At 51.0% G+C, this 26,263-nt stretch overlaps 1 protein-coding gene across 2 annotated transcripts in view; it reads right to left on the reverse strand.

Moving 5' to 3' along the window:
* The window catches only part of wwc3 (WWC family member 3), a 298,570-nt gene that overhangs the window by 57,216 nt on the left and 215,091 nt on the right, over window positions 1-26,263 (reverse strand). For both annotated transcript variants that reach the window (XM_072514193.1, XM_072514194.1), the window contains 2 exons: window positions 18,704-18,850; window positions 12,422-12,495 (listed from right to left, as the gene is read on the reverse strand). In XM_072514193.1, coding sequence (XP_072370294.1) covers window positions 12,422-12,495; window positions 18,704-18,850 — 221 coding nt within the window. The remainder of the gene's footprint in view (window positions 1-12,421; window positions 12,496-18,703; window positions 18,851-26,263) is intronic.

Genomic DNA, 26,263 nt, shown 5'->3' on the forward strand with positions numbered 1-26,263 from the left:
ACGGACAGGTGGAGAGGGAGAACGTGACGGTCTGGAAGGCCGTCCTCCTGGCCCTACGGTCTAGAAGTCTCCCACTGGCAGGAGGTCCTTCCCGATGCGCTCCACTCCATCCGGTCGCTCCTGTGTACCGCCACCCATGTGACACCTCACTAGAGAATCTTTGTCTTCCCCAGGAAGTCCACCTCAGGGGTCTCGGCAGGCGATTCACTTTCCTCACTGACCAACGGTCGGTTGCCTTCATGTTTAACCCCCAATATGCCTACGTGGTACACCATGACGGGCGGGAGGACACAGTCTCCCTTCGGGACTTGGCACCCACAGGTTCCCCAGCGACCATCACCACTTTCCCGACTCTACACAGTCTTCCTCCGTTGCTACTCACGACTCTACATCGTCTCCCTCCGTTGCTACTTATCCGGAAGACGATCGCTCCTGGATACGCAGGCCTCAACACTTAATTCGACACCAGTGTCCTCACCACAGCCGGGACTGACACGATCACAGCGGAAGGTCAGAGCCCCCGACAGACTCGATCTCTAATTCAACCCATCCACTTCAACCCCGCCGGACTCTTTTTTTAAAAACAGGGGGTGAATGTGGTGAACCACTCTATTATATTGTACATACTGTTCTTATTGTACTTACTGTCCTTACTGTTTGTTACATGTCTGGGTTTGTCCCTGCTGGCTCTGCCCCTCGGGCTCAAGTATAAAGGTAGCTAACCTCCAGCTGTGCCCTCATTCTGGGACCGGCTGCCAGCAGGTATCTTTTAGCTGATTAAAGCCACAGTTTACTCTTCCAAATCTCGTCTGTCGTCATTGATGGTACATCACAATACGAGACTGTTTCATTTCCTTTAAATCATGCCCAATATTGTCCCTGAGTAAACCTGGATTCAGCTCTGTTCAAATGCAAGGCTCAGTGTTGGTCTCCACACGTGGCGGGTGATGCAAGAGCTTTTGGAAAAGATTTACAGAGAGAGGGGGACAGCGAGCGAGGGGGACAGCAAGCGAGGGGGACAGCGAGGCATGGAGAGATGGGACACAAAGCTGAGAGGGGGGACAGAGGCAGGATGGGCGGAGGCGAGGCAGAGGGGGGAGGGACACGAAGCAGAGAGGGGAGGGACACGAGGCAGGGAGGGGAGGGACACGAGGCAGGGAGGGGAGGGACACGAGGCAGGGAGGGAGGGACTCAGGCTGGGGGGGGACACGAAGCAGGGAGGGGAGGGACACGAGGCAGGGAGGGGAGGGACACGAGGCAGGGAGGAGGGAACACGAGGCAGGGAGGAGGGAACACGAGGCAGGGAGGGGAGGGACACGAGGCAGGGAGGGGAGGGACACGAGGCAGGGAGGGGAGGGACACGAGGCAGGGAGGGGAGGGACACGAGGCAGGGAGGGGAGGGACACGAGGCAGGGAGGGGAGGGACACGAGGCAGGGAGGGGAGGGACACGAGGCAGGGAGGGGAGGGACACGAGGCAGGGAGGGGAGGGACATGGGGGAGGGACATGAGGCAGGGACACGAGGCAGGGAGGGACACGAGGCAGTGAGGGGAGGGACATGAGGTAGGGAGGGGAGGGACACGAGGCAGGGAGGGGAGGGACACAGGACAGTGACTGGTGGGACACGAGGCCGGGAGGGGAGGGACACGAGGCCGGGAGGGGAGGGACACGAGGCCGGGAGGGGAGGGACACGAGGCCGGGAGGGGAGGGACACGAGGCCGGGAGGGGAGGGACACGAGGCCGGGAGGGGAGGGACACGAGGCCGGGAGGGGAAGGACATAAGGCAGGGAGGGGAGGGACATGAAGCAGTGACAGGTGGGACACGAGGCCGGGAGGGGAGGGACACGAGGCCGGGAGGGGCGGGACACAAGGCCGGGAGGGGAGGGACATGAGGCAGGGAGGGGAGGGACACGAGTCACGAGGCAGGGAGGGAGGGATATGAGGCAGGGAGGGGGCGGGGAGGGACACGAAGCAGGGAGGGGAGGGACGCGAGGCAGGGAGGGGAGGGACACAAAGCAGAGAGGGGAGGGACAGGAGGCAGGGAGGGGAGGGACATGAGGCATGGAGGGGACACGAGGCAGGGAGGGGAGGGACACGAGGCATGGAGGGGACACGAGGCAGGGAGGGGACATGAGGCAGGGAGGGGCAGGGGCGAGGCAGGGAGGGTGGGACACGAGGCGGGGGTGAGGGACACGAGTATGGTAAACCACTGTATTGTATTGTACTACTGCATTGTTACATGGCTGGGCTTGTCCCTGCTGGCTCCACCTGTGGCTCCTCCCTCGGGCTCATGTATAAAGGTGGCTGGTTTCCCTGTCTGGTCCAGATCGGGATCAGAGGCCAGGAGGTTTGCTGTTTCGTGTATCAAAGCCTCAGTTACGTTCACCACTCGTCATGTGTTCATTGATGGCATTTCAATTTAATACACTAAACATCTAATATGAATTCATCACTCAAGCCTGATCGCCTGGAGCTGGACCCACAGCAGCCGACGCCACTGCAACATTCGAGCACTGGCTAAGCTGCTTCGAAGTGTACCTCGGATCCTCCACCGAAGACTTCACCGACCTCCAAAAGAAGCAGATCCTCCACACACGGGTGAGCCTGCAAGTCTTTCTTCTCATCAGGGACGCCCCCTCGTATGCGGAGGCGATAATGCTGCTGAAGGGACAATATGTAAAGTCTGTGAACGAGGTGTATGCTAGGCACCTTCTCGCCACGATACGACAATGCCCTGGGGAATCACTAGCAGAATTCCTGCGTGCCTTGCGGGTACTCTGTCGGAACTGTGACTGGCAGGCGGTATCGGCTACCCAACACGCGGAGCTGTTGGTCAGGGACGCTTATGTCGCAGGCATGAAATCAAACTACATCCGCCAGCGATTGCTAGAAGGGGTTACACTCGGCTTCCCAGAGACAGTGCAGCTATCAAACCCGCTGGAGGTGGCCTTCCAGAATATGGAGGCCTACACCTCTGACCATGCGGCACCTTCGTGGACCTCGTGGGCACCGCCATCATCGACTCGGGTGCAGCGCTAGCCTGTGCCATGAAGCAGCCCGCCAACGCCGGAAGCCCGAAGTGCTACTTTTGCGGCCAGGGTAATCATCGCAGACACGCTGCTCTGCACGGAACGCAACTTGCAACGGGTGTGGTAGGAAGGGCCACTTTGCGAAAGCCTGCCAGGCCTGACCTGTCCCTAAAGTTCCTAGGCCCCTCAGCGCTGCCTGCTGCCTGTCGGGGCCGCCCCCAGCTGCCATGTGCGACCCGTGGACGCCGCCATCTTCGATTTCGGCCGCCACTAACGCCATTTTGTGCTTTACCCGCCACTAGCGACCCATGGGGGCCGCCATCTTGGGACCACTCCGCAGCCTCCCGGGAGCCCTGCTCACCCGATCGTCGCTGGCCACCACTACCTCCGACCGGCCGACCCTCACCTTCCGAAGTTCGCCTCCATCACGCTCGACCAGTCTCGGCCTCATCACCGCACTAAATCTACAATGACCGTCCGGATCAACGGGCACGAGTCGGCCTGCCTTTTCGACTCCGGGAGCACAGACAGCTTCATACATCCAGATACGGTACGGCGCTGCTCCCTCCCAATCTTACCCGCGACCCAGAAAATCTCCCTGGCTTCCGGATCACATGCAGTAGAAATCCGGGGGTACTGTGTCACGACCCTTACTGTACAAGCCGTAGAGTACACTAGCTTCAAACTCTACGCCCTTCCCCATCTCGGCGCTGCCCTATTACTGCGGCTCGACTTCCCGTGCCACCTCCACCTTACTTTAATGTTCGGCGGACCCCCCCCCCCCCCCCGTAGCCTCGCGACCTTAAAGGTCGCCCCACCCTCGCTCTTCGCTAACCTCATCCCGGACTGTAAGTCCGTCGCTACGAGGAGCAGACGATACAGTGCCCGGGATAGGACCTTTATCAGGTTGGAGCTCCAGCGACTCCTACGAGAGGGGATCATTGAGTCTAGTAACAGCTCCTGGAGAGCCCAAGTGGTGGTCGTCAAGACTGGGGAGAAGCACCAGATGGTCATCGACTACAGTCAGACCATCAACCGGTACACGCAGCTCGATGTGTACCCCCTCCCCCGCATATCTGATATGGTCAATCAGATTGCGCAGTATCGAGTCTTCTCCACAGTTGACTTGAAGTCCGCGTACCACCAGCTCCCTATCCGCCCGGAGGACCGCCAATACACTGCCTTCGAGGCAGACGGCCGCCTCTACACTTCCTGAGGGTTCCCTTTGGCGTCACCAATGGGGTCTCGGTCTTCCAGCGAGAGATGAACCGAATGGTTGACCAGTACGGGCTGCGGGCCACGTTCCCGTATCTGGATAATGTCACCATCTGCGGCCATGACCTGCAGGATCATGACGAAAACCTCCGGCACTTCCTCCACACCGCTAAACTCCTGAACCTCACCAAAATGCATTTTCTGCACAACCCGCTTAGCCATCCTTGGCTACGTTGTGGAAAACGGAGTCCTAGGGCCCGACCCCGACCGCATGCGCCCCCTCCTGGAACTCCCCCTCCCCCACTGCCCCAAGTCCCTGAAGAGATGCCTGGGGTTCTTCTCCTACTATGCCCAGTGGGTCCCAAATTATGCGGACAAGGCCCATCCACTTATTAAATCCACCATTTTTCCCCTGACGGCTGAGGCCAGCCTGGCCTTCGACCGCATCAAGACAGACATTGCCAAGGCCACGATGCACGCTGTAGACGAGTCCATTCTGTTCCAGGTGGAGAGCAATGCATCGGACTTTGCTCTGGCCGCTACCCTCAACCACGCGGGCAGGCCCGTGGCTTTCTTCTCCCGTACCCTCCATGCCTCCGAAATCCGACACTCCTCCGTCGACAAGGAAGCCCAAGCCATTGTAGAAGCTGTGCGACATTGGAGGCATTACCTGGCCGGCAAACGATTCACTCTCCTCACTGACCAGCGGTTGGTTACCTTCATGTTTAACAATACACAGCGGCGCAAGATCATGAACAGCAAGATTCTGTGGTGGAGGATCGAGCTCGCCACCTATAATTACGATATCTTGTATCGACCTGGGAAGCTCAATGAGCCCCCAGATGCCCTGCAGCACATGTGCCAGCGCACAAGTAGGCCGGCTTCGAGCCCTCCACAATGACCTCTGTCATCCAGGGGTCACCCGTTTTTTTCATTTTATCAAGGCTCGCAACCTGCCTTACTCCATCGAGGAGGTCAGGACCGTGACCAGGGACTGCCAGGTCTGTGCGGAGTGCAAACCGCACTTCTACCGGCCAGACAGGACCCACCTGGTAAAGGCCTCTCGCCCCTTTGAGCGCCTCAGCATCGACTTCAAAGGGCCCCTCCCCTCCACTGACCATAACGTGTACTTCCTCAACATTCTTGACGAATACTCAAGATTCCCTTTTGCCATCCCGTGTCCTGACATGACCTCTGCCATCGTCATCAAGGCCCTGCACAGTCTTTTCATCCTGTTCGGGTTACCCGCCTACATCCATAGCGATCGGGGTTCCTCCTTCATGAGCGACGTGTTGCGTCAGTTCCTGCTCAGCAAGGGCATCGCCTCCAGTAGGACGACCAGCTACAACGCCCAGGGCAACGGACAGGTGGAGAGGGAGAACGAGACGGTCTGGAAGGCCGTCCTCCTGGCCCTACGGTCTAGAAGTCTCCCAGTCTCCCGCTGGCAGGAGGTCCTTCCCAATGCGCTCCACTCTATCCGGTCGCTCCTGTGTACCGCCACCAATGTGACCCCTCATGAGAGGATGTTTGTCTTCCCCAGGAAGTCCACCTCAGGGGTCTCGCTCCCATCCTGGCTGACGGTCCCAGGGCCCGTCCTCCTCCAGAAGCATGCGAGGAGCCACAAGTCGGATCCAGTGGTCGAAAAGGTCCTGCTCCTCCATGCTAACCCGCAATATGCCTACGTGGCACACCATGACGGACTGGTGGACACCGTCTCCCTTCGGGACTTGGTACCTGCAGGTTCCACAGCAACCATTACCTTACCCTCAACCCTACACCGTCTCCCCCCATTGCTACTCATCTGGTAGGAGACGCAGAAGACGACAGGCTCCCGGACACGCAGGCCTCGACACCTTATCCGACACCAATGTCCACACCACAGCCGGGACACGAGGCGGTCGCAGCGGAAAGTCAGAGCCCCCGACAGACTCGATCTATAACTCAACCCGTCCACTTCATCCCCGCCGGACTCTCTTTCTAACAAGGGTGAATGTGGTAAACCACTGTATTGTATTGTACTGTTGCATTGTTACATGCCTGGGCTTGTCCCTGCTGGCTCCGCCTGTGGCTCCACCCTCGGGCTCATGTATAAAGGTAGCTGGTCTCCGCCTCTGATCCAGTTCGAGATCAGAGGCCAGGAGGCTTTCTGTTTAGTGTATTAAAGCCTCAGTTACATTCACCACTCGTCGTGTGTTCCATGATGGCAAATCAACGAGGCAGGGAGGGGGAGGAGGCGAGGCAGGGAGGGGAGGGGTACGAGGCAGGGAGGGGAACGTCATGAGGCAGTGAGGGGAGGGACACAAGGCAGGGAGGAGGCGGGGCGAGGCTGGCAGAACCAGTGAAGCTGATTGAATACGAGCGAGATGTAAAATGGTTTGTAGAATAACAGGGTCTCCCATTTTATGGTTCTTCACCAAGTCAAGATCTCTCCCGTAGGGAGTTAAAAGTTATTTGAAGCAGCGAGTGATTTGTTTCTCCCCCTCCTGATCCTGTCTGTTGCTTGAAGACGTTGGGCGCGATTCTCCCAGCCCCGCACCGGGCCGGAGAATCGCCGCAACTGCGCCACGCCGCACCGAGATTCTCCGAGGTGCGGAGAATCGGCGCCATATGCGCCGGCGCGTTTGGCGCGGCGCCGGTCACGGGCTGCTGTACGCGGCCGGGCCGCCGATTCTCCGGCCCGGATGTGCCGAGCGGCCGCGCAGAAAAAGCAGAGTCCCGCCGCCGCCGTCCACACCTGGTCGCTGCCGGCGGGAACACTGCGCGAAGGGTCGGGGGTGACATGTGGTGGCCTCCGAAGGGGTCTGGCCCCCGATCGGGGTCCACTGATCAGCGGACTGGCCTCTCCCCCCCCCCCCTCCAGGCCTACTTTGTTGCGCATCCGGCCCGAGAACCCCTGTGCCATGTTGCGCCGGGGCCGTCGCATTCCGTAAAGTCACCGCGCATGTGCGGGTTGGCGTGTCGCCACTGCGCATGCGTGTGTTGGCGCTGCCCCCAGTGCGCGCCAGGAAGTGAGGCTGGAGCGGTCCACCATGCTGGCCCCCTGTGGGCTATAGAATCACTAGTGCCCGCGCCCGTTTCGTGCCGTCGTGAAACGCGACGGCGTTCATGACGGCACGGACGCTCTGTCCCGCGATCGGAGAATCGCGCCTGAGGTTGTTGATGGAGGCAGTAAGTTTATACAGCCAGCAGGTGGTGCCGGTTCTAGATTTGATCCTGGCTAAAAGCGCTCACCTTTCTGCCAAGGCTGTCAACCGAATTTACTTCTCTCCCTGAAGCGTTCACCTAATTACCATACTTCATGATTCTACTCTTGCATTAATACCGAATGTTGCCATATTTCCTCAGAGCCACAGATATGTTGTAATTAAGAAGCGTGGCTCTGGTATGAGCGCTGACCTGGTGGAATACGTGCATTCACAAACCTAATGAGAGAATCCAGATGTTGCTATTTGTAAGTGAGAGATATAGGTAATGAACAGAATGTACTTAACCAAGAATGCCTGGGGCCTTTTCACCATATCAATGTCACAGTCCTTTAAAGTCTAAGTTATGTCTCAAGTTATCGAGTCACAAGTTACACAAGGGATAGAAAGAAGGAAGAACTTGTATTAAGGTCGCAGTTCCTTTCATTATCTTAGGATATCCAGAGGTGCTTTGCAGCTAATGGAGTAATTTTTTAATGTATAATCAGTGTTGTACTGTAGGAATACTCCCTTAAAACTATTATGTCCCAGTATTTACTGAGCACCAGAGGCAGTTAATGAGGCTAGAGAAGCAGATCAACTCATGTGGTGAACCTGCAAGATTCTCAGTGGTCATACGAAGGTGCTTTGAGAGGTTTGCAATGTACCCATCCTGCGGGCGACATCCTCAACACCAAATAAGCTTCCTCGGCACTTCAGTTCCAGCACTTATGCTCAACTGCCACTCATTTTGCAACTAATGTCCTATGTTACAGTAGTTATTGTAATGATGTGGAGACTGGGGTGACCACAGTAAGACGTTTTACAACACCAGGTTAAAGTCCAACAGGTTTGTTTCGATGTCACTAGCTTTCGGAGCGCTGCTCGTTCCTCAGGTGAATGAAGAGGTATGTTCCAGAAACATATATATATATATATATATATATAGACAGATTCAAAGATGCCAGACAATGCTTGGAATGCGAGCATTAGCAGGTGATTAAATCTTTACAGATCCAGAGATGGGGTAACCCCAGGTTAAAGAGGTGTGAATTGTGTCAAGCCAGGACTGTTGGTAGGATTTCGCAGGCCAGATGGTGGAGGATGAATGTAATGCGACATGAATCCCAGGTCCCGGTTGAGGCCGCTCTTCCCATTGGTCAATAATCTTCCGGTGCACGCAGAGGAATCCGCGGTGACGTCTCAGGGTTGCAGTGCGCAGGCCCGGCGCGCGGACACAGCAGCTCCGCCCCACTCATTGTTCCGCCTCCTCGAGATAAATTTTCCAGGCAACCGACTGACAGCTCCGGCCAGAGCGAGAAGCCTCTGAAGGCAGATCCTGATAGATTGGAGAGCAGCCTCTCCACCCTGTGCCGTGGCGTGGCGGGGGGGACCTGTTGGAATTCTTGACTCTTGAGAAGGTTAAGTTTGAACTGAGGGGAAGGGGTTCTACAATTCATGGGCATTATTCATTGTGCACTTTCAAGAACTGGATAACATCGAACATTAGTTGGGGTGGGTGGGAGGGGAGGGGGACTGTGTGTGTTAATGGTGACTATGGGTGATCCCTAATTCCTTTTTGTCATTTGTTTGTGTGAACATGCGGGCTAATGTTTGGGGTTTGGTGGGAGGATGGGATCGTTGTTATAGATATGGGGATTGACATATTTGTTACTGATTATTGTTGGTGGGTGTAAATTTGGGAGAAAATGTGAAAAAGGAAAATAAAAATATTTTTTTTGAAAAGAGAATCAAAAAAGGATCTCAGTACACATTTTCTGTGTGTATAAAAACTGGCATTAAACGTTTAGAAATGAATATCGGGTGGGAGTGTCGAACGGGAAACAAAATATTGCTTCTCTGTGTCAGCTGAGAAGAGTTACAGAAATTATATTTCTTGCTTGAAAATGAGCAGAACACAGCAGATTCTCTCGCCCCCAGCATACTGAAACTAACTAAGTACTCATATCGACTACAGAGAGCTGGAGTGAAAGCACTGTAATGCATGTAAACACAAAGGCTCTTCAGTAATCCCAACAAGCTAAGGGCAGGAATGCATGATAAACGAAGAATGTGACCACAAAGATAATAGCTGCAGCAATGTATTCAACACACTTACCCTCACACAACATTACAACGCTCGTCTGAGTCTAGCACAACACAGCCTCTTCTTTCAAAAGCAGTTATCCCGGGAGAGGAGAAAGGGGTAAAACAGTTTGCCTTTTGACCCTTCTGGCTCACTTATTCATGCCATTCCTTAACTTTGTTTTCAATTTGGTGAACTGTTTTCAATTTGGTGAATTGTGCACTCACTAATGGATATCAGTGCTGAAGAATTTCCACACTGTACATAGCACAGCCTTAGATGTAATCTCGAAAGAGCAGAACAGTACCACATATGGGGTTTCATTTTCTGAGGTATTATGTTGCGACCAGGTCCCCTCCTTTGAACAAAGAAAAGTGCAGCGCAGGAACAGGCCCTTCGGCCCTCCAAGCCTGTGCTGATCATGATGCCCTAACTAAAAAAAAAACTTCTGTCCTTACTCTGTCCATATCCCTCTGAAGAACAAAACTACTGGAAGCACCAACTTTATCTTGGGCACGGGCCCGCCAATGCTTACATGATCTCTGTATTTAACCAAGTAACCAGCCTTCTATGAGCCTAGTCAGTAATAGTCAACAGATTATTCGCCTGTAGACCACATCCCAGCTAAACTGGGTTTAGGAATTGCCCAATATTCACAGATCCTCAGCAAGAGGTCGGTGGACAACAAGGTGCCGTGACAAGTTCAGATGATTTCTCCTACCATACCCCCACCCTCCACAAATGGAGGAAGATTGTATTCCCTCATCACCAGCACTGTCACTCCATCCAAGACAAGCTAACTCAGGACAGCGCATGGTATGAACCTGGGACATTAGTGGTCTATGAGGCTCAAGACCGTAATGGTGTGTGCACCGACCCACTGAGCCACCTTCATGCTCAAGAATGCAATTATGTTGTTATTCAAAAAGAACACAGCAGCATGCCCTTGTACAATGCGCAACGGTATACCATTCTCCAGCATCGATATCCATTAATTTTTTAAAATAAATTTAGATTAACAAATTAATTGTTTCCAATTAAGGGGCAATTTAGCATTGCCAATCCACCTACACTGCACATCTTTGGGTTTTGGGGGCGAAACCCACGCAAACACGGGGAGAATGTGCAAACTCTACACGGACAGTGACCCAGAGCTGGGATCGAACCTGGGACCTCGGTGCCGTGGTGCAGCAGTGCTAACCACTGCACAACCATGCTGCCCAGTCGATATCCAATAACGAGCAACCAAATTTACCAGAAAAGTTAAGGTTTGGAGTATAAATGCGACTGGATCCAGTATTCAGCTAATTCACAAACTGCTCAGGGGAAGGTCCCATGTTGCCTCTTCCATTGGCATTCCATAGACTCTGCATTGACATGGCATATTAACATCTAATTCTGAAATGTACGTTAAATAAATGGAAAACACCCATCGTGGATTTCAAGGATCAATTTAACATGCCTGACCATATTCAATGCATCATCTGGTACACTCCTGGCGCTCTCTATTCCAAACAGCAAATTCTTGATGCCAGTTTTTTTTTTAAAAAATCATTCGGAAGATGTGGGCAGTTTCTGCCCATCCCCAATTTTTCTGAGAATTTGGTGGACCTTCTGGATTCACTCGTACATCTTACTGATTTGTCAGGCCACTTCAGGAGGACAGTTAAGAGTCAACCACATTGGGGTGCAGGTTGCTCGGGAGTTTTGGTGGGGGGGGGGGGGGGGGGGGGAGGCTCTGTAGCTACAGCATTTCTAGTTTAGTGGGGAGAGTGAAAGCTGATCTGGGAAGGTGGGATGGTCTCCCTCGGTCACTGCGGGGTCGGGTACAGGCCGTTAAAATGAATTTTTTCATTTTAAAATGAAAAAATGAATTTGGGAGAAAATGTGAAAAAGGAGAATAAAAATATGATTTTTTAAAAAGAGTCAACCACATTAGTGTGAGAGTGGCTTGCGGCCAGACTGGGTAAACGGGGTTTACTCACCTTCCTTAACCATGTACTCTGCTGATGCTTTATCCAGACCGGTTTTCTTGGCGGTTTTTGTCAGGGGTTGTTTGTTGCTGCTTTCTACTCTCAGGGGCAGGGTGAGGAGGCAGGTTCCAAACCTTTCTCGGCCGGAGTGGGAATCGAACACACACTGCTGGCATTATTCTGAACCACATGCGGATGACATCTAGCTAACTTGAACTAACTGGCTCAGGACAGTCACACAAATTGAGAGAAGATTTAATGTCACAATTTACAGGAATGATTTCGGCTTCGGAATCAAAGGTACAATTTCTAAATTTGCTGCTGCTTCCAATTTAGTTTTGCGGAGGGTGGAGAGAATCAACTCTAAGGAGCGCTGCAACACTTGAGAATTTGAACCCAATTTTGCATGGCAGCTGAATACTGCATCAACCACAGGAACAAATGGTTGTGGATCAAAATGTAATTTTTCTTCTCTCCAAGAGGTTGGTCGACAATATATATGGCAACTAGCCTTCATGCCCTAATTACCCTCAATGTATTCCTTTGCATAGAACTTGCTACCAACAGGTTCTTCAACATAGTCATTTTTCGGGGCAGCACGGTGGCACAGTGGTTAGCATTGCTGCCTATGGCGCTGAGGACCCGGGTTCAAATCCCGGCCCTGGGTCACTGTCCATGTGGAGTTTGCACGTTCTCCCCGTGTCTGCGTGGGTTTCACCTCCACAACCCAAAGATGTGTCGGGTAGGTGGACTGGCTACACTAAATTGCCCCTTAATTGGAAAAAATAATTGGGTACTCTAAATTTATTTTTTAAAAGTCATTTTTCAAACATAGTACAATATATTGACAAAAGGTAGGGGAGAAAAGAATGGAAACAGGTAAGAATTGAAAGACAACAAACAAAGGTCACTTTAGAAGGCATTTCAGATTTCATACCTCTTTTTAGCTTCTTCATATTGCCAACTAAGTCGAACTTTGTCTGCTAGTTTGGACCTTCCACCACAGGAAAACTGGAAAAGAGTAAGCATTAAATTTATTAAGAGCAAGCATTAGTAAATCTGAATTCTGAGTTCAGGCGTGCCAGACTTGGCTCTTTTGAGAATATTTATCTTAAAAAGACAATGGGCATGATTTAGCGATTGTGTTGCGCCCGGCGTGGATCCGGGCACAGCAATTAAATCCCAGGAGAGCCCCAAATCGGGCTCCGAACCGGGCCGATCGCCAGTCACCCAACTTTCTCCACCCAGCGCAATCTGGATCTTGCCCTCATGGCTTATTTAAATACCCGGATGCTGGATTCACCCGGTGCCCAGGACTCAACGGCTGCCCGTGAGACCTCACCAGGGCACCGTTTAGTAATGGTTCACACAAACGTGGACCATGCGTAACAGCACTTCGGGGGGACTCACAGGCCATTGGAGACCCCCGGGTAGTCGGAGACAGGACAGGATGGTACCCTGGCATCCCCCTGGCACTCGGGCAGTGCCATGTGCCTGGGTGGTGCTGCCAGAGTGCCAGGGACACTCCCAGGGTGTCAGGCTGACAGTGCTAATGTGCTGGGTGAAGGTTGGCACTGCAGGGATGGGCCCGTGGGGGCCATGCCAATTTGAGCGGGGTTCCCAGGGCCCCCAATAAGGTTGGGGGGGGGGATGAAGGATGTGTCAATAAAGCATTGGGGGAGGGGGGGGGGGTGAGAAGAGAGAAAGAGAATCAGGGCTACCCTTCAAAATTGCGTCCTGATGTGTGAGCAGCTGTTCCTGCTGGCGACATCAGTTCACTGGCAGGATAGTGCTGGCTTAGCAGGAAGAAAGCCCCGAAGCCAAAAAGCATGGCAAAATGCCGGTGAATAGCAGGGTGATTCTCGATCGATTTGCATCTTATATGTAAACTGTGTATAATCGAACATCATTGCTAATCATTAACCCCCCACATCATTTGTTTTTATAAATTTAGAGTACCCAATTCATTTTTTCCAAGGAAGGGGTAATTTAGCGTGGCCAATTCACCTAACCTGCACATCTTTGGGTTGTGGGGCTAAAACCCACACAAACATGGGGAGAATATGCAAACTCCACACGGACAGTGACCCAGAGCCGGGATCGAATCTGGGACCTCGGCGGCGTGAGGCAGCAGTGCTAAACACTGCACCACCGTGCTGCCCTTACCCCCCCACATCATTGCTAATCATTAACCCCAAGCCCTCGAAAAATTAAAGAAGTTCCATTTATATTTTAGGAAACAGGATTTTCACAAATGGAGAAGGTGCACAGAATGAACCTACATCTTGAATTAAATATTTTGCAGGTAACACATATCCATTGTACTGAAGTTTCCCTCACAAAGGTTTTTAGGGGAGATAGGGCAGTGTCAGTGGTTCAAGTACAGGAAATGGCTTTAAAACAAATTTCACATTCCAGATTTTCTCAATCACTACAACATCACTTTGCACTGCTGCCTCACGGCGCCGAAGACCCGGGTTCGATCCCGGTCCTGGGTCACTGTCTGTTTGAAATTTGCACATTCTCCCCATATCTGTGTGGGTCTCACCCTCACAATCCAAGATGTGCGGGATAGGTGGATTGGCTACGCTAAATTGCCCCTTAATAGGAAATGTTTAAAATATATGTACATTAAAAAAAGGTCAGCACTTATTGAGCATCTCCAGATGCTCAGAGGTGGAGACGCTGGTGATGGTGGTGCGATGCCTTCTTGAACTACTGAATAGTTCAATACATCTGAGTGGCACACTAGCTCACTCCAGACCACAGGTTAAATTAACCCCATGAGGGGGCAGCACGGTGGCCTAGTGGGTTAGCCCTGCAGCCTCACGGCGCTGAGGTCCCAGGTTCGATCCCGGCTCTGGATCACTATCAGTGTGGAGTTTGCACATTCTCCCCGTGTTTGCGTGGGTTTCGCCACCACAACCCAAAGATGTGCAGGGTAGGTGAATTGGCCATGCTAAAACTGCCCCTTAATTGGAAAAAAATAATTGGGTTTGCACTGAGTGCTGAATTTGGTGCATTTGAGTGCGATAGTGAGAGTTTGGTGACCGAGGGAGTATAAGGCTTCATTTTTATGTAAAGTTTAGTCTTTCTTTTATTTAGTTAATTAACTTAAAAGTTGCTGTTTGGTTGAGAAGAAGGTGAATTTTCAATAAGCTTTAAACAAGCTTCTACTTGTAGGCACTTGCAGCTGGAGCTTGTTAATTAGTTAATTGAATTAGGCCAGTTTTCAGAGGCTAGTTTCACAGTATAAAAGTGATCCGCTACAGTGCAGACTTTGTTTGCACTGAGTGCTGAATTTGGTGCATTTGAGTGCGATAGTGAGAGTTTGGTGACCGAGGGAGTGCTGAATTTGGTGCATTTGAGTGCGATAGTGAGAGTTTGGTGACCGAGGGAGTGCTGAATTTGGTGCATTTGAGTGCGATAGTGAGAGTTTGGTGACCGAGGGAGTGCTGAATTTGGTGCATTTGAGTGCGATAGTGAGAGTTTGGTGACCGAGGGAGTGCTGAATTTGGTGCATTTGAGTGCGATAGTGAGAGTTTGGTGACCGAGGGAGTTAGGTGAGGAGGGAGTAAGGTGCTCCTTTCATTTTGTTTCCTACATTTCCGCAAAGAGTGCGAAGAGAGCCAGGAGTTTACAGAAAGTGTAGCTGACTGGGAGCAGGGTCGGAGGGCGGAGATCTAGTTAGTCCACAGGGCAGCTATATTCTGTCAGGTAAGAGGGGATGGAGGCTAGGCCAGTTACATGCTCCTCCTGTAGGATGTGGGTGGTGAGGGATACCACCGGTGTCCCCGCTGACTATACCTGCGGGAAGTGCACCCAACTTCAACTCCTCAAAGACCGTGTTAGGGAACTGGAGCTGAAGCTGGATGAACTTCGGATCATCCGGGAGGCAGAGGGGGTGATTGAGAAGAGTTACAAGGAGGTAACCACACCCAAGGTACAGGACAAGAATAGCTGGGTTACAGTCAGGGGGAAAAAAACAAACAGGCAGACAGTGCAGGGATCCCTCGTGGCCGTTCCCCTTCAAAACAAGTATACCGTTTTGGATGCTGTTGGGGGGTTGACCTACCGGGGGAAGGCCCTAGCGGCCAGGTCTCTGGCACTGAGTCTGGCTCTGGGGCTCAGAAGGGAAGGGGGGAGAATAGAAAAGCAATAGTTGTAGGAGATTCAATGGTTAGGGGAATAGATAGGAGATTCTGTGGTCGCGAGCGAGACTCCCGGAAGGTATGTTGCCTCCCGGGTGCCAGGGCCAGGGATGTCTCGGATCGTGTCTTCAGGATCCTTAAGGGGGAGGGGGAGCAGCCAGAAGTCGTGGTGCACATTGGTACCAATGACATGGGTAGGAAAAGGGGTGTGGAGGTAATAAACAAGTTTAGGGAGTTAGGCTGGAAGTTAAAAGCCAGGACAGACAGAGTTGTCATCTCTGGTTTGTTGCCGGTGCCACGTGATAGCGAGGCTAGGAATAGGGAGAGAGTGCAGTTGAACACGTGGCTGCAGGAATGGTGTAGGAGGGAGGGCTTCAGGTATTTGGATAATTGGAGCGCATTCTGGGGAAGGTGGGACTTGTACAAGCAGGACGGGTTGCATCTGAACCAGAGGGGCACCAATATCCTGGGAGGGAGGTTTTCTAGTACGCTTCGGGAGGGTTTAAACTAATTTGGCAGGGGAACGGGAACCGGATTTGTAGTCCAGCAACTAAGGTAGCCGATATTCAGGACGCCAAAGCGTGAAATGAGGCAGTGGGGAAGGGAACACTGACAAAGGAGAGTACTTGCAGGCACGGAGATGGGTTGAAGTGTGTATACTTCACCGCAAGAAGCATCAGGAATAAGGTGGGTGAACTTAAGGCATGGATCGGTACTTGGGACTACGATGTGGTGGCCATCACGGAAACTTGGATAGAAGAGGGGCAGAAATGGTTGTTGGAGGTCCCTGGTTATAGATGTTTCAATAAGATTAGGGAGGGTGGCAAAAGAAGTGGGGGGGTGGCATTATTAATTAGAGATAGTATAACAGCTGCAGAAAGGTAGTTCGAGGAGTATCACCCTATTGAGGTAGTATGGGTTGAATTCTTTGAGGAGGTAACCAAGCATGTGGATGAAGGTAAAGCAGTGGATGTAGTGTACATGGATTTTAGTAAGGCATTTGATAAAGTTCCCCATGGTAGGCTTATGAAGAAAGTAAGGAGGCATGGGATAGTGGGAAATTTGGCCAGTTGGATAACGAACTGGCTAACCGATAGAAGTCAGAGAGTGGTGGTGGATGGCAAACATTCAGCCTGGATCCCAGTTACCAGTGACGTACCGCAGGGATCAGTTCTGGGTCCTCTGCTGTTTGTGATTTTCATTAATGACTTGGATGAGGGAGTTGAAGGGTGGGTCAGTAAATTTGCAGACGATACGAAGATTGGTGGAGTTGTGGATAGTAAGGAGGGCTGTTGTCGGCTGCAAAGAGACATAGATAGGATGCAGAGCTGGGCTGAGAAGTGGCAGATGGAGTTTAACCCTGAAAAGTGTGAGGTTGTCCATTTTGGAAGGACAAATATGAATGCGGAATACAGGGTTAACGGTAGAGTTCTTGGCAATGTGGAGGAGCAGAGAGATCTTGGGGTCTATGTTCATACATCTTTGAAAGTTGCCACTCAAGTGGATAGAGGTGTGAAGAAGACCTATGGTGTGCTCGCGTTCATTAACAGAGGGATTGAATTTAAGAGCCGTGAGGTGATGATGCAGCTGTACAAAACTTTGGTAAGGCCACATTTGGAGTACTGTGTACGGTTTTGGTCGCCTCATTTTAGGAAGGATGTGGAAGCTTTGGAAAAGGTGCAAAGAAGATTTACCAGGATGTTGCCTGGAATGGAGAGTAGGTCTTACGAGGAAAGGTTGAGGGTGCTAGGCCTTTTCTCATTAGAACGGAGAAGGATGAGGGGCGACTTGATAGAGGTTTATAAGATGATCAGGGGAATAGATAGAGTAGACAGTCAGAGACTTTTTCCCCGGGTGGAACAAACCATTACAAGGGGACATAAATTTAAGGTGAAAGGTGGAAGATATAGGAGGGATATCAGAGGTAGGTTCTTTACCCAGAGAGTAGTGGGGGCATGGAATGCACTGCCTGTGGAAGTAGTTGAGTCGGAAACATTAGGGACCTTCAAGCAGCTATTGGATAGGTACATGGATTACGGTAAAATGATATAGTGTAGATTTATTTGTTCTCAAGGGCAGCACGGTAGCATTGTGGATAGCACAATTGCTTCACAGCTCCAGGGTCCCAGGTTCGATTCCGGCTTGGGTCACTGTCTGTGCGGAGTCTGCACGTCCTCCCCGTGTCTGCGTGGGTTTCCTCCGGGTGCTCCGGTTTCCTCCCACAGTCCAAAGATGTGCGGGTTTGGTGAATTGGCCAATGATAAATTGCTCTTAATGTCCAAATTGCCCTTGGTGTTGGGTGGAGGTGTTGAGTTTGGGTAGGGTGCTCTTTCCAAGAGCCGGTGCAGACTCAAAGGGCCGAATGGCCTCCTTCTGCACTGTAAATTCAGTGATAATCTATGATTAATCTAGGACAAAGGTTCGGCACAACATCGTGGGCCGAAGGGCCTGTTCTGTGCTGTATTTTCTATGTTCTATGTTATTCTAAATTTTTTTTATTTTTTAAATTAACCCCATGTTGATCTAGGACGGGAGTCACACACAGGCTAGACTTGGTTAAGGAGGGCAGGTATCCGTCCCTAAAAGGATATTAGTGAACCAGTTTACTGATACCAGCTTTTTATTTGCACATTTTTAAAAGCTGTGCTCAAGTTCTCAAAACCATTCGGGTGGAATTTGAAGTAAATTTTCTCTGGATTGTTAGTCCAGGTCTATAAATTGCTTGGTCACTAACATAAGAACTGCAATACCATTCCCATTCAATCCAGGATTTGCGATTTGAAAAGCCATGTTACTGTCGGGCGGACTATCCCAAAAAGGAGAATGTGAAGTAATTTTACCATGGAATCCTACCACTGTCAGATCAAGCTGTTTGATAATTTATCTATGCATTAATTCAAAATGAAAACATTGGTCTGCTTTATCATGTGGTCAGTGAAACAAAAAAGGAAATTCTTAATTTTGTTTTTGAAGTGTACAAGCAGCATAGATTCTGCGAATGCGGTCTGAAATCACAATGCAAGTTAGCCGAAGAGTTTATAAATAGGTCTTAGCATTTGAAAACATACCTCTCCGATGATGTCAGTCTGTGACCCTGCTTCACAGAACTGCTGTGATAAACACTCAGAGGCCAAGCGTGCATTCGTCTGGAGGTCCGACAGGGAGTTCTCAATGCAACAGCTATTCCTGAATTCATCTGTTAGTCCAGCAAGGCTCTGAAAAGTGAGACAAAAGAAACACTTGAGATTTTAATTCAGCTCGGGCACACGGAGTAGCCAAGTGACAGCCACAGAAGAATCATTTAGTTGTCTGAGCACTTATTAATGCCAGTCAATTACTTTATTTTGTGGATCAGCGCTGGTGGTTAGCAGTCAGAGTAGCCATTTTGTATCTAATTCCCCCAGTGTGGCATTCAAAATGGAGAACGTGGACAAAATGAAAGTGCAAATAATTTGAGCAAACGGACCATTCGGAGAAATTGACCATTTTGGAAGAAAAGCTAGCAGTACAAAAAGAATGAAAAGGATACCTATCAATATTCTCCTCTCATCACCAGAGATTGCTTTGTAACAACGTAATAATAATAATCTTTATTGTCACAAGTAGGCTTACATTAACACTGCAATGAAGTTATTGTGAAAATCCAAGTCATCACACTCCGGCGCCTGTTCGGGTACACTGAGGGAGAATTCAGAATGTCCAAATTACCTAACAGCACATCTTTCGGGACTTCGGGGAGCAAACCGAAGCACCTAGAAGAAACCCACGCAGACACAGAGAACATGCAGACTCCGCACAGAAAGCGACCCAATGTGACGCTGTGAAGCAACAGTGCTAACCACTGTGCTATTGTGCCACCCATTAATTGATTATCCCGTTGATAATTGAGTAGATGACAGTAAGTGCCTTGTTGGATCATAATCCCTGATATGTGCCTATAACAAATGCAACAAACGGAGCTTAATTTATCTACTTTTAGTCAAATGGTAGAAGCCTTCAGCATGAAAGGAGGCCACTCAGCTTTCGTGCTTGTGCTAGTTTTTTCAAAGAGCTAGCTTTTTGAAAGAGCAATCCATTAAGTTTCATTCCACTGCCTTCCCATTAGCCCAGCTATTTTTTTATTTTTTCACGTATACATCCAATTCCTTTTCTAAAGTTATTAACAAATCGGCTTCCGTCACCCTATCATGCACTGCCTTCTGAATCATAACTTCCTGTGGAAAATTATTTTTCCTCATCTCCCCTTTGGTTCCTTTGCCAATTAACCTAAATCTGTGTCCTCTGCTGAGCAACCCACCTACCAGTGGAAACAGTGTATAATATATCAACAGGAGTAAGCCATTCAGCCCATCAAGCTCATTGTGCCATTCAATTAAATCATGATTGATCTGTACCTCAATTCCATTTAGGTGCCTTTGAGCTTTAACTCATGAAAGATAACCCACTGGAATCTGTTGAGATTGGTCTTGAAAATGCCAATTGGACCATCAGCATCCACAGGGAGCAAGTTTCTGATTTCCAATAGTCTGTGCATGGAAACACTGCTTCCTGATTTCGCTGCTGAATAATCCGGCTCTGATTATAATGTTATCTTTCGTTGCTAAATTGGTTCTCTGCATCTACCCCATCAAACCCTTTTATCACGTTAAAGGGCACAATTAGATCACCCATTAATCTTCAATACTCAAGCAAATATGACCAACATTATACAACCTGTGTAATAATATAACTACAGTTTCAGCTTGCTATAAATTCACTCAATATTACGTGTGATTAACCCCCCCCCCCCCAGATCGTGCGCGCCGGTGGGCCTGCGACGCCCGATCGCCCTCCTGGCCATCCATGAGCCCCCCCCGGTGATCGATCCCCCCACCAGGGCAGCCGGACTGAATCCGCCGGCGCCACCGGTCGTTCCCAATATCCGATAGGTGGCTAGAACCACGCCGCCGGATACCCAGCCAGTTTTCCTCGGGGAATCGCGGGGGAGGGGCCTAATGGCCCCCTACCCGCACCGCATTTTGCGCGCAAGCGATTCTCCATGGTTCGGAGAATCTCAGTAGCATCGTCGGACCGGATTTCGGCGTAAACGCCCATTCTCCGCTCGCACGCTGATTGCAATTTCAGCACGGAGGCTCAGAGAATCCAGTCCCTCGAACATTGGGCGGGATACACTCAGCCTTGGGCCGGGCCGGAGAATCTCCACAACCGGCGCGAATCGCGCCATGCTGCTCCGGCGCCGGGACGCGATTCTCCGCAGAGCAGAAAATCGGCATAATTGGCGCCAGCCGGGGCCCACTCTACGGGGCCCCCCTGGCGATTCTCGACCCCGGGATGGGCCGAACGGCCGTGTCAAAAAACCCGAGTCCCGCCGGCACCATTCACACCTGTTCTCAGCCGGCGGTAACTCAGCGTGGAAGGGTCGGGGAGCGACCTGTGAGGGTGGGAGAGGGGGGTCCAACCCCGGGTGGGGCCTCCGATGTGGCCTGGCCCGCGATCGGGGCCCACCGATCGGTGGACCGACCTCTCGGGCTGGGGGCCTCCTTTCTTCCACTTGGCCCCTGTAGCCCTGCGCCATAATGCTTCCGGGCCGGAGCGGAGAAGGGGGCCACTGCGCATAGGCGCCGGTGCCACTGTACATGCGTGGATCCCGCGGTGCCCCGTTGACGCCGGGATCAGCAGCTGGAGTGGCATGGGCCGCTCCAGTGCCGTGCTGGCCCCCTGTAGGGGCCAGAATTGCTGATCCTGAGGCCGTGCTGGCACCGTCGAGGAACACAACGGTGTTTCCGATGGCGTCAACACTTAGCATCAGGATCAGAGAATCCCGCCCATTATGTGCAGTTTTAGTCTCCTTATCTGAAGAAGGCTGTTCTTGCTCCAGAGGGAGTGCAGCAAAGGTTTACCAGACCGATTCCTGGGATGGCAGGATGGGCGTATGAGGCGAGATTGAGTCGGTTAGGATTACATTTGTTGGAGTTCAGAACAATGAGGTGGCGGAATCTCATAAAAACCTACAAAACTTTAAAAGGACAAGACAGGGTAGATACAAGAAGGATGTTGCTAATGGTGGTGGTGTCCAGAACCAGGGGTCACAGTCTGAGGATGCGTGGTAGACCATTTAGGACAGATATGAGGAGAAATCTTTTCAGCCAGAAAGTGTTAAGCCTGCAGAATTTGTACCACAGAAAATAGTGGAGGTCAAAACACTGGGGGAGGGATTCCCCGGTCCGCCAGCCGTGTTTTCCGGCACGGAGCGTCCCTGCTGGCAGCGGAATTCTCCTTTGCCGCAGCCGGCCAATGGAGTTTCCTATTGTGGCCACTCCAACGCCGTCTTGAAATCCATGGGCGTGGGTGCGCTGCTGTCGCACCCCGCTGATGGAGAACTTTGCTGTGTATGGTTTCAAGAAGCAGTTAGATAAGGACATGGTTTAGGGGGTGGGGGTTGTGGAGATTATTCTATCGAGTTAGATGATCAGCCATGATCATAATGAATGGCAGAGCACACTTGAAGGGCTGAATGGCCTCCTTCTGCTCCTATTTTCTATGAGTTTGAAGAATGTTATTATTGTCATATCCGTTGTCTTCGTTATAATGATATGAAGGCACAAATCGTTCGTAGGGGATTGCGAATACATTGTGGGTTAATTTATTGAGAAGATGCACATGGGGAACATTTATACATGGATATAATGCTCGAAGACACCAGCAGCAGTACAGCAGTGTTCGTGCATTGCTGAAAAGCAAAACTAAAATTCGATGCATGACATACTTCTAGTGATATCATGCTGCAATCCTTTAAACTATACTGCAACAACACTCACACTTTAATCAGATCTGGCGGTGAACACACCTTGCATCGCTGAGAAACATATAAATCGTAGGTTCAGTTTGTGGGCGCTTTTGTGTGTTCTTTCTCCTCTAATAGTTCTGGGTAAAGGCATCAACTTGATTAATCTAGCCACAACCCTGGCAAGGAGATGGCGGAAGGGGTAGGAGGAGATTGAAAAGGAGCCATTATCGGAGACATTTGCAACTGAGGAGATAAAATTACGCAACTTCCAAAGTGCGATCAAAGGAAAATTATGCAGTCATCTGTTCAATGGAATAGTTATTTTTGAGCCAGATTCAGAGCATTCTGCTAGCAAATACCTGCCCCTCGAGTTAGAGTCACCATCACTGCAGTCATTTGTTCCAAAGAAAGATTCTGGGCGCCACACTCCCAGAAGGATGTGGAGGCTTTGGAGAAGGCGCACAGGAGGTTTACCAGGATGGTGAAGGTCTGGAGTGTGTTAGCTATGCGGAGAGGCTGAATAGACTTGGACTGTTTTCATTAGAACGATGGAGGTTGAGGAGTGACCTGATAGAGGTCTACAAGATTATGAGGGGCATGGATAGAATGGGTGGGCAGGCACTCTTTCCCAGGGTGGAGGGATCAGTCACCAGGGGGGATAGGTTTAAGGTCTGTGGGGCAAAGTTTAGAGGAGATGTGCGAGGCAGGTTTTTTTTTACACAGCGGATGGTGAGTGCCTGGAACGCGTTGCCAGGGGAGGTTGTGGAAGCAGACACATTAACGACATTGAAAAGGCATCTTGCCAATCACATGGGGAGGATGGGTATAGAGGGATATGGCACAAGGAAGTGCTGAAGGTTTTGGCCAAGGTTGGTATCATGACCGGTATAGGCTTGGAGGGCCGAAGGGCCTGTTCCTGTACTGTACTGTTCTTTGTTCTTTTTGTTTGATAATCCATACATAGATTTATTCCTTTTAAATTTAGAATGGAAAACACGAGTATGTTGCCACTGCATTTGTACCAACTTTGAGCATTGGGGAGGTGAAGACCACTGAAAGAAAATGACACTTTACCGAGTACTGTTTTTGGACTATAATTAGCAAAGTCCTTCTTCCTGATATAGGCAAGAAGACAAAGTGCAAGCTCTGCCCTCAGCCACCTCTCTTACCCTCATAATCAACACTGACGTGGCCCTCATAAACAGTCATAATTGAGGCACAATTACTTCATAGATAAGACTGCTTGTTCAGCGATGGCAATTTGATTTCAAAGATTTATTAACCATAAATTATTCTGTAATTATTTGTGTTTTAAGATTAAGATATCCATTTCAACCGAAAACCTCAACAGTAGAAACTTGTAGAAGATTGCCACTGATGGAGAGTCATAGAAATTAATCTCGAGGAATGACAATTGTACCTGTTGCGACCATTAGATTAAAAAGAGTAAAATCTGGGTCCCTGGCACCCATTTTATTGGTGATAAAATAGCCCTCAAATGCCCAAAAGGGGGCATCGTTGCATCCTTTGGTGCATGTCCTCGCAATGCGCTGTCCACTGTGCATTATGAAATGAAATGAAATGAAATGAAAATCGCTTATTGTCACAAGTAGGCATCAAATGAAGTTACTGTGAAAAGCCACTAGTCGCCACATTCGAGCGCCTGTTTGGGGAGGCTGTTACGGGAATTGATTCATGCTGCTGGCCTGCCTCGGTCTGCTTTCAAAGCCAGCGATTTAGCCCTGTGCTAAACAGCCCCTGTTGGGAGGTCTTATGGGAGGTCTATTCGAAGAAAGCTAAATAAATCGCATTCTCTCCTGCCGGAGAGCAGTCGGCAGAGCAATAGCATGATTTTGCAAGTATTGAAGGCTCCCCCATGATGCAGGGTGACACTGATTGGACACAAATTGCCTCGCGGGCCTCGCACGTCAACTCTTGTGATGTACCGCAACTGAAACTGCTGCCTCAACGTCCAGGTGCTGTGTGACCATATGCAAGAGAATTGTGCAGATCAATGCCCGGTATCGTGGCAGTGGTCATGAAGCCTTTAAGTGCAGCACTCCACTGTGCTTGAAACACCACAGCAAACTGGAGGATGGTTCATGACACCATGATTTCAGTTGCCTCACATAATGTAACGGAGCAAAACACCGACATGCTGATACCATGGACGCGATTCTCCGGGGGCTGGCGTGAATCCGGCCCCCGCCGTGTCCCGAATTCTCCGCCACCAGAGATTCGGCGGGAGTGGGAATCGCGCCACGCCGGTCGGCGGGCCCACCTCCGGCGATTCTCTGGCCCGCGGTGCGGGCGGTCCGGGGTCCTGGGGGCGGCGCGGGGTGATCTGTCCCCGGGGGGTGCCCCCACGGTGGCCTGGCCCGTGATCGGGGCCCACCGATCCGCGGGCGGGCCTGTGCCGTGATGGCACTCTTTTTCTTCCGCCTTCGCCATGGTCTTCACTATGGCGAAGGTGGAAGACACCCCCTCCCCTGCGCATGCGCGGGGATGACGTCAGCAGCCGCTGACGCTCCTGCGCATGCGTCGCCCGGCGAAGACCTTTCGGCGCCGGCTGGCGTGGCGCCAAAGGCCTTTCCCGCCTGCCGGCGGAGCGGAAACCACTCCGGCGCGGGCCTAGCCCCTCAAGGTGAGGGCTTGGCCCCTAAAGGTGCGGAGACTTCCGCACCTTTGGGGCGTCCCGACGCGGGAGTGGTTCCCACCGCTCCATTACACCGGAGCCCCCCGCCCCGCCGGGTAGGGGAGAATCCCGCCCAATGATTCTGCTGGCTGCACTACTGAGGGAACCCTGCAGCACTCATCAGAGCATGGGTCAAAATATGTGGTGGCCTACTGCTCATTGCATAACTCAGCTACAAGAAAGCATAACCCTTGCCACCAACTAAATAGCAAGCTGTTGAAGAGCATGAAAAGAACGGAGGACTCAATCTGGGAAACCACTTCTGACCTTCTGCCCTTGAACAACAAATCTAATTGCAATACCAGTGGCAGAATCACAATTCCCCAGTTACCAACAGCCCCACGTCTTATTTTCTGTCTGTCACTGGCCATCATAACGTCCATTTGCAAAAATAAAAGTTGCGATAAAATAAACATTCCAAACCAAAATAACGGAAAACAATCCCATAGCAACATAAACAAATCACCTTCATCTATTCCCTTACTGCCTGTCTTCCATGTCCCTTTGTCTGTCCTGTTTCCCCTATATTGTGATACCCCAGTGACTGCAGTGTACCTGGTGCAAGGCTGCTGACTTTTAATAGGGGAAACTTCAGATGGTCTTGGAGGATGACCTCCAGCAACTCTGGGCCTAAAAGGGCCTGACTTCGAACTGAACCACCTCAGTATGGGTGCCAGCAGCCTGTGCTGGCAAACTGGCAATAGCAGGGGAACTAGCAGAAAGGCATTGCTGGGAGGAAAAGTGTGGTCATCCGGAGGATGGGCAGTGCATTCATGCTCAACGGAGCCACTACCACTTCGCTGGGGCAGTGTCTCAGCAATCCTACCGCAGGACAGATTACTTAACCGCTGTGAGAGCCTGCAAGCCCCTTTGAGCACTGATACCCACAGTCATGATAGCAGCAGCCTAGGCCTGGGTGACCTCAGTTTGAGCTTCCACTGCAGCACTCGGGCATTGGGCAGCTTCCTCTTGTGGTGCAACGGAAGCGGAGAAATCAGTCGTCAGACGGTTCATTATGGTTAGGCCTGCAAGTGCGCTAATGGAGTCAGCCACCATTTACCAAGATCTATGCAAAGTTGCCAGAATCCTCCGTTCTCCTCAACATTGAACTCGAGGGAGCAGAGTGGCACAGCGGAAGCGCGCTGG

The sequence above is a fragment of the Scyliorhinus torazame genome, chromosome 8, assembly GCF_047496885.1.
Source record: "Scyliorhinus torazame isolate Kashiwa2021f chromosome 8, sScyTor2.1, whole genome shotgun sequence".
NCBI classification, from domain to species: domain Eukaryota; kingdom Metazoa; phylum Chordata; class Chondrichthyes; order Carcharhiniformes; family Scyliorhinidae; genus Scyliorhinus; species Scyliorhinus torazame.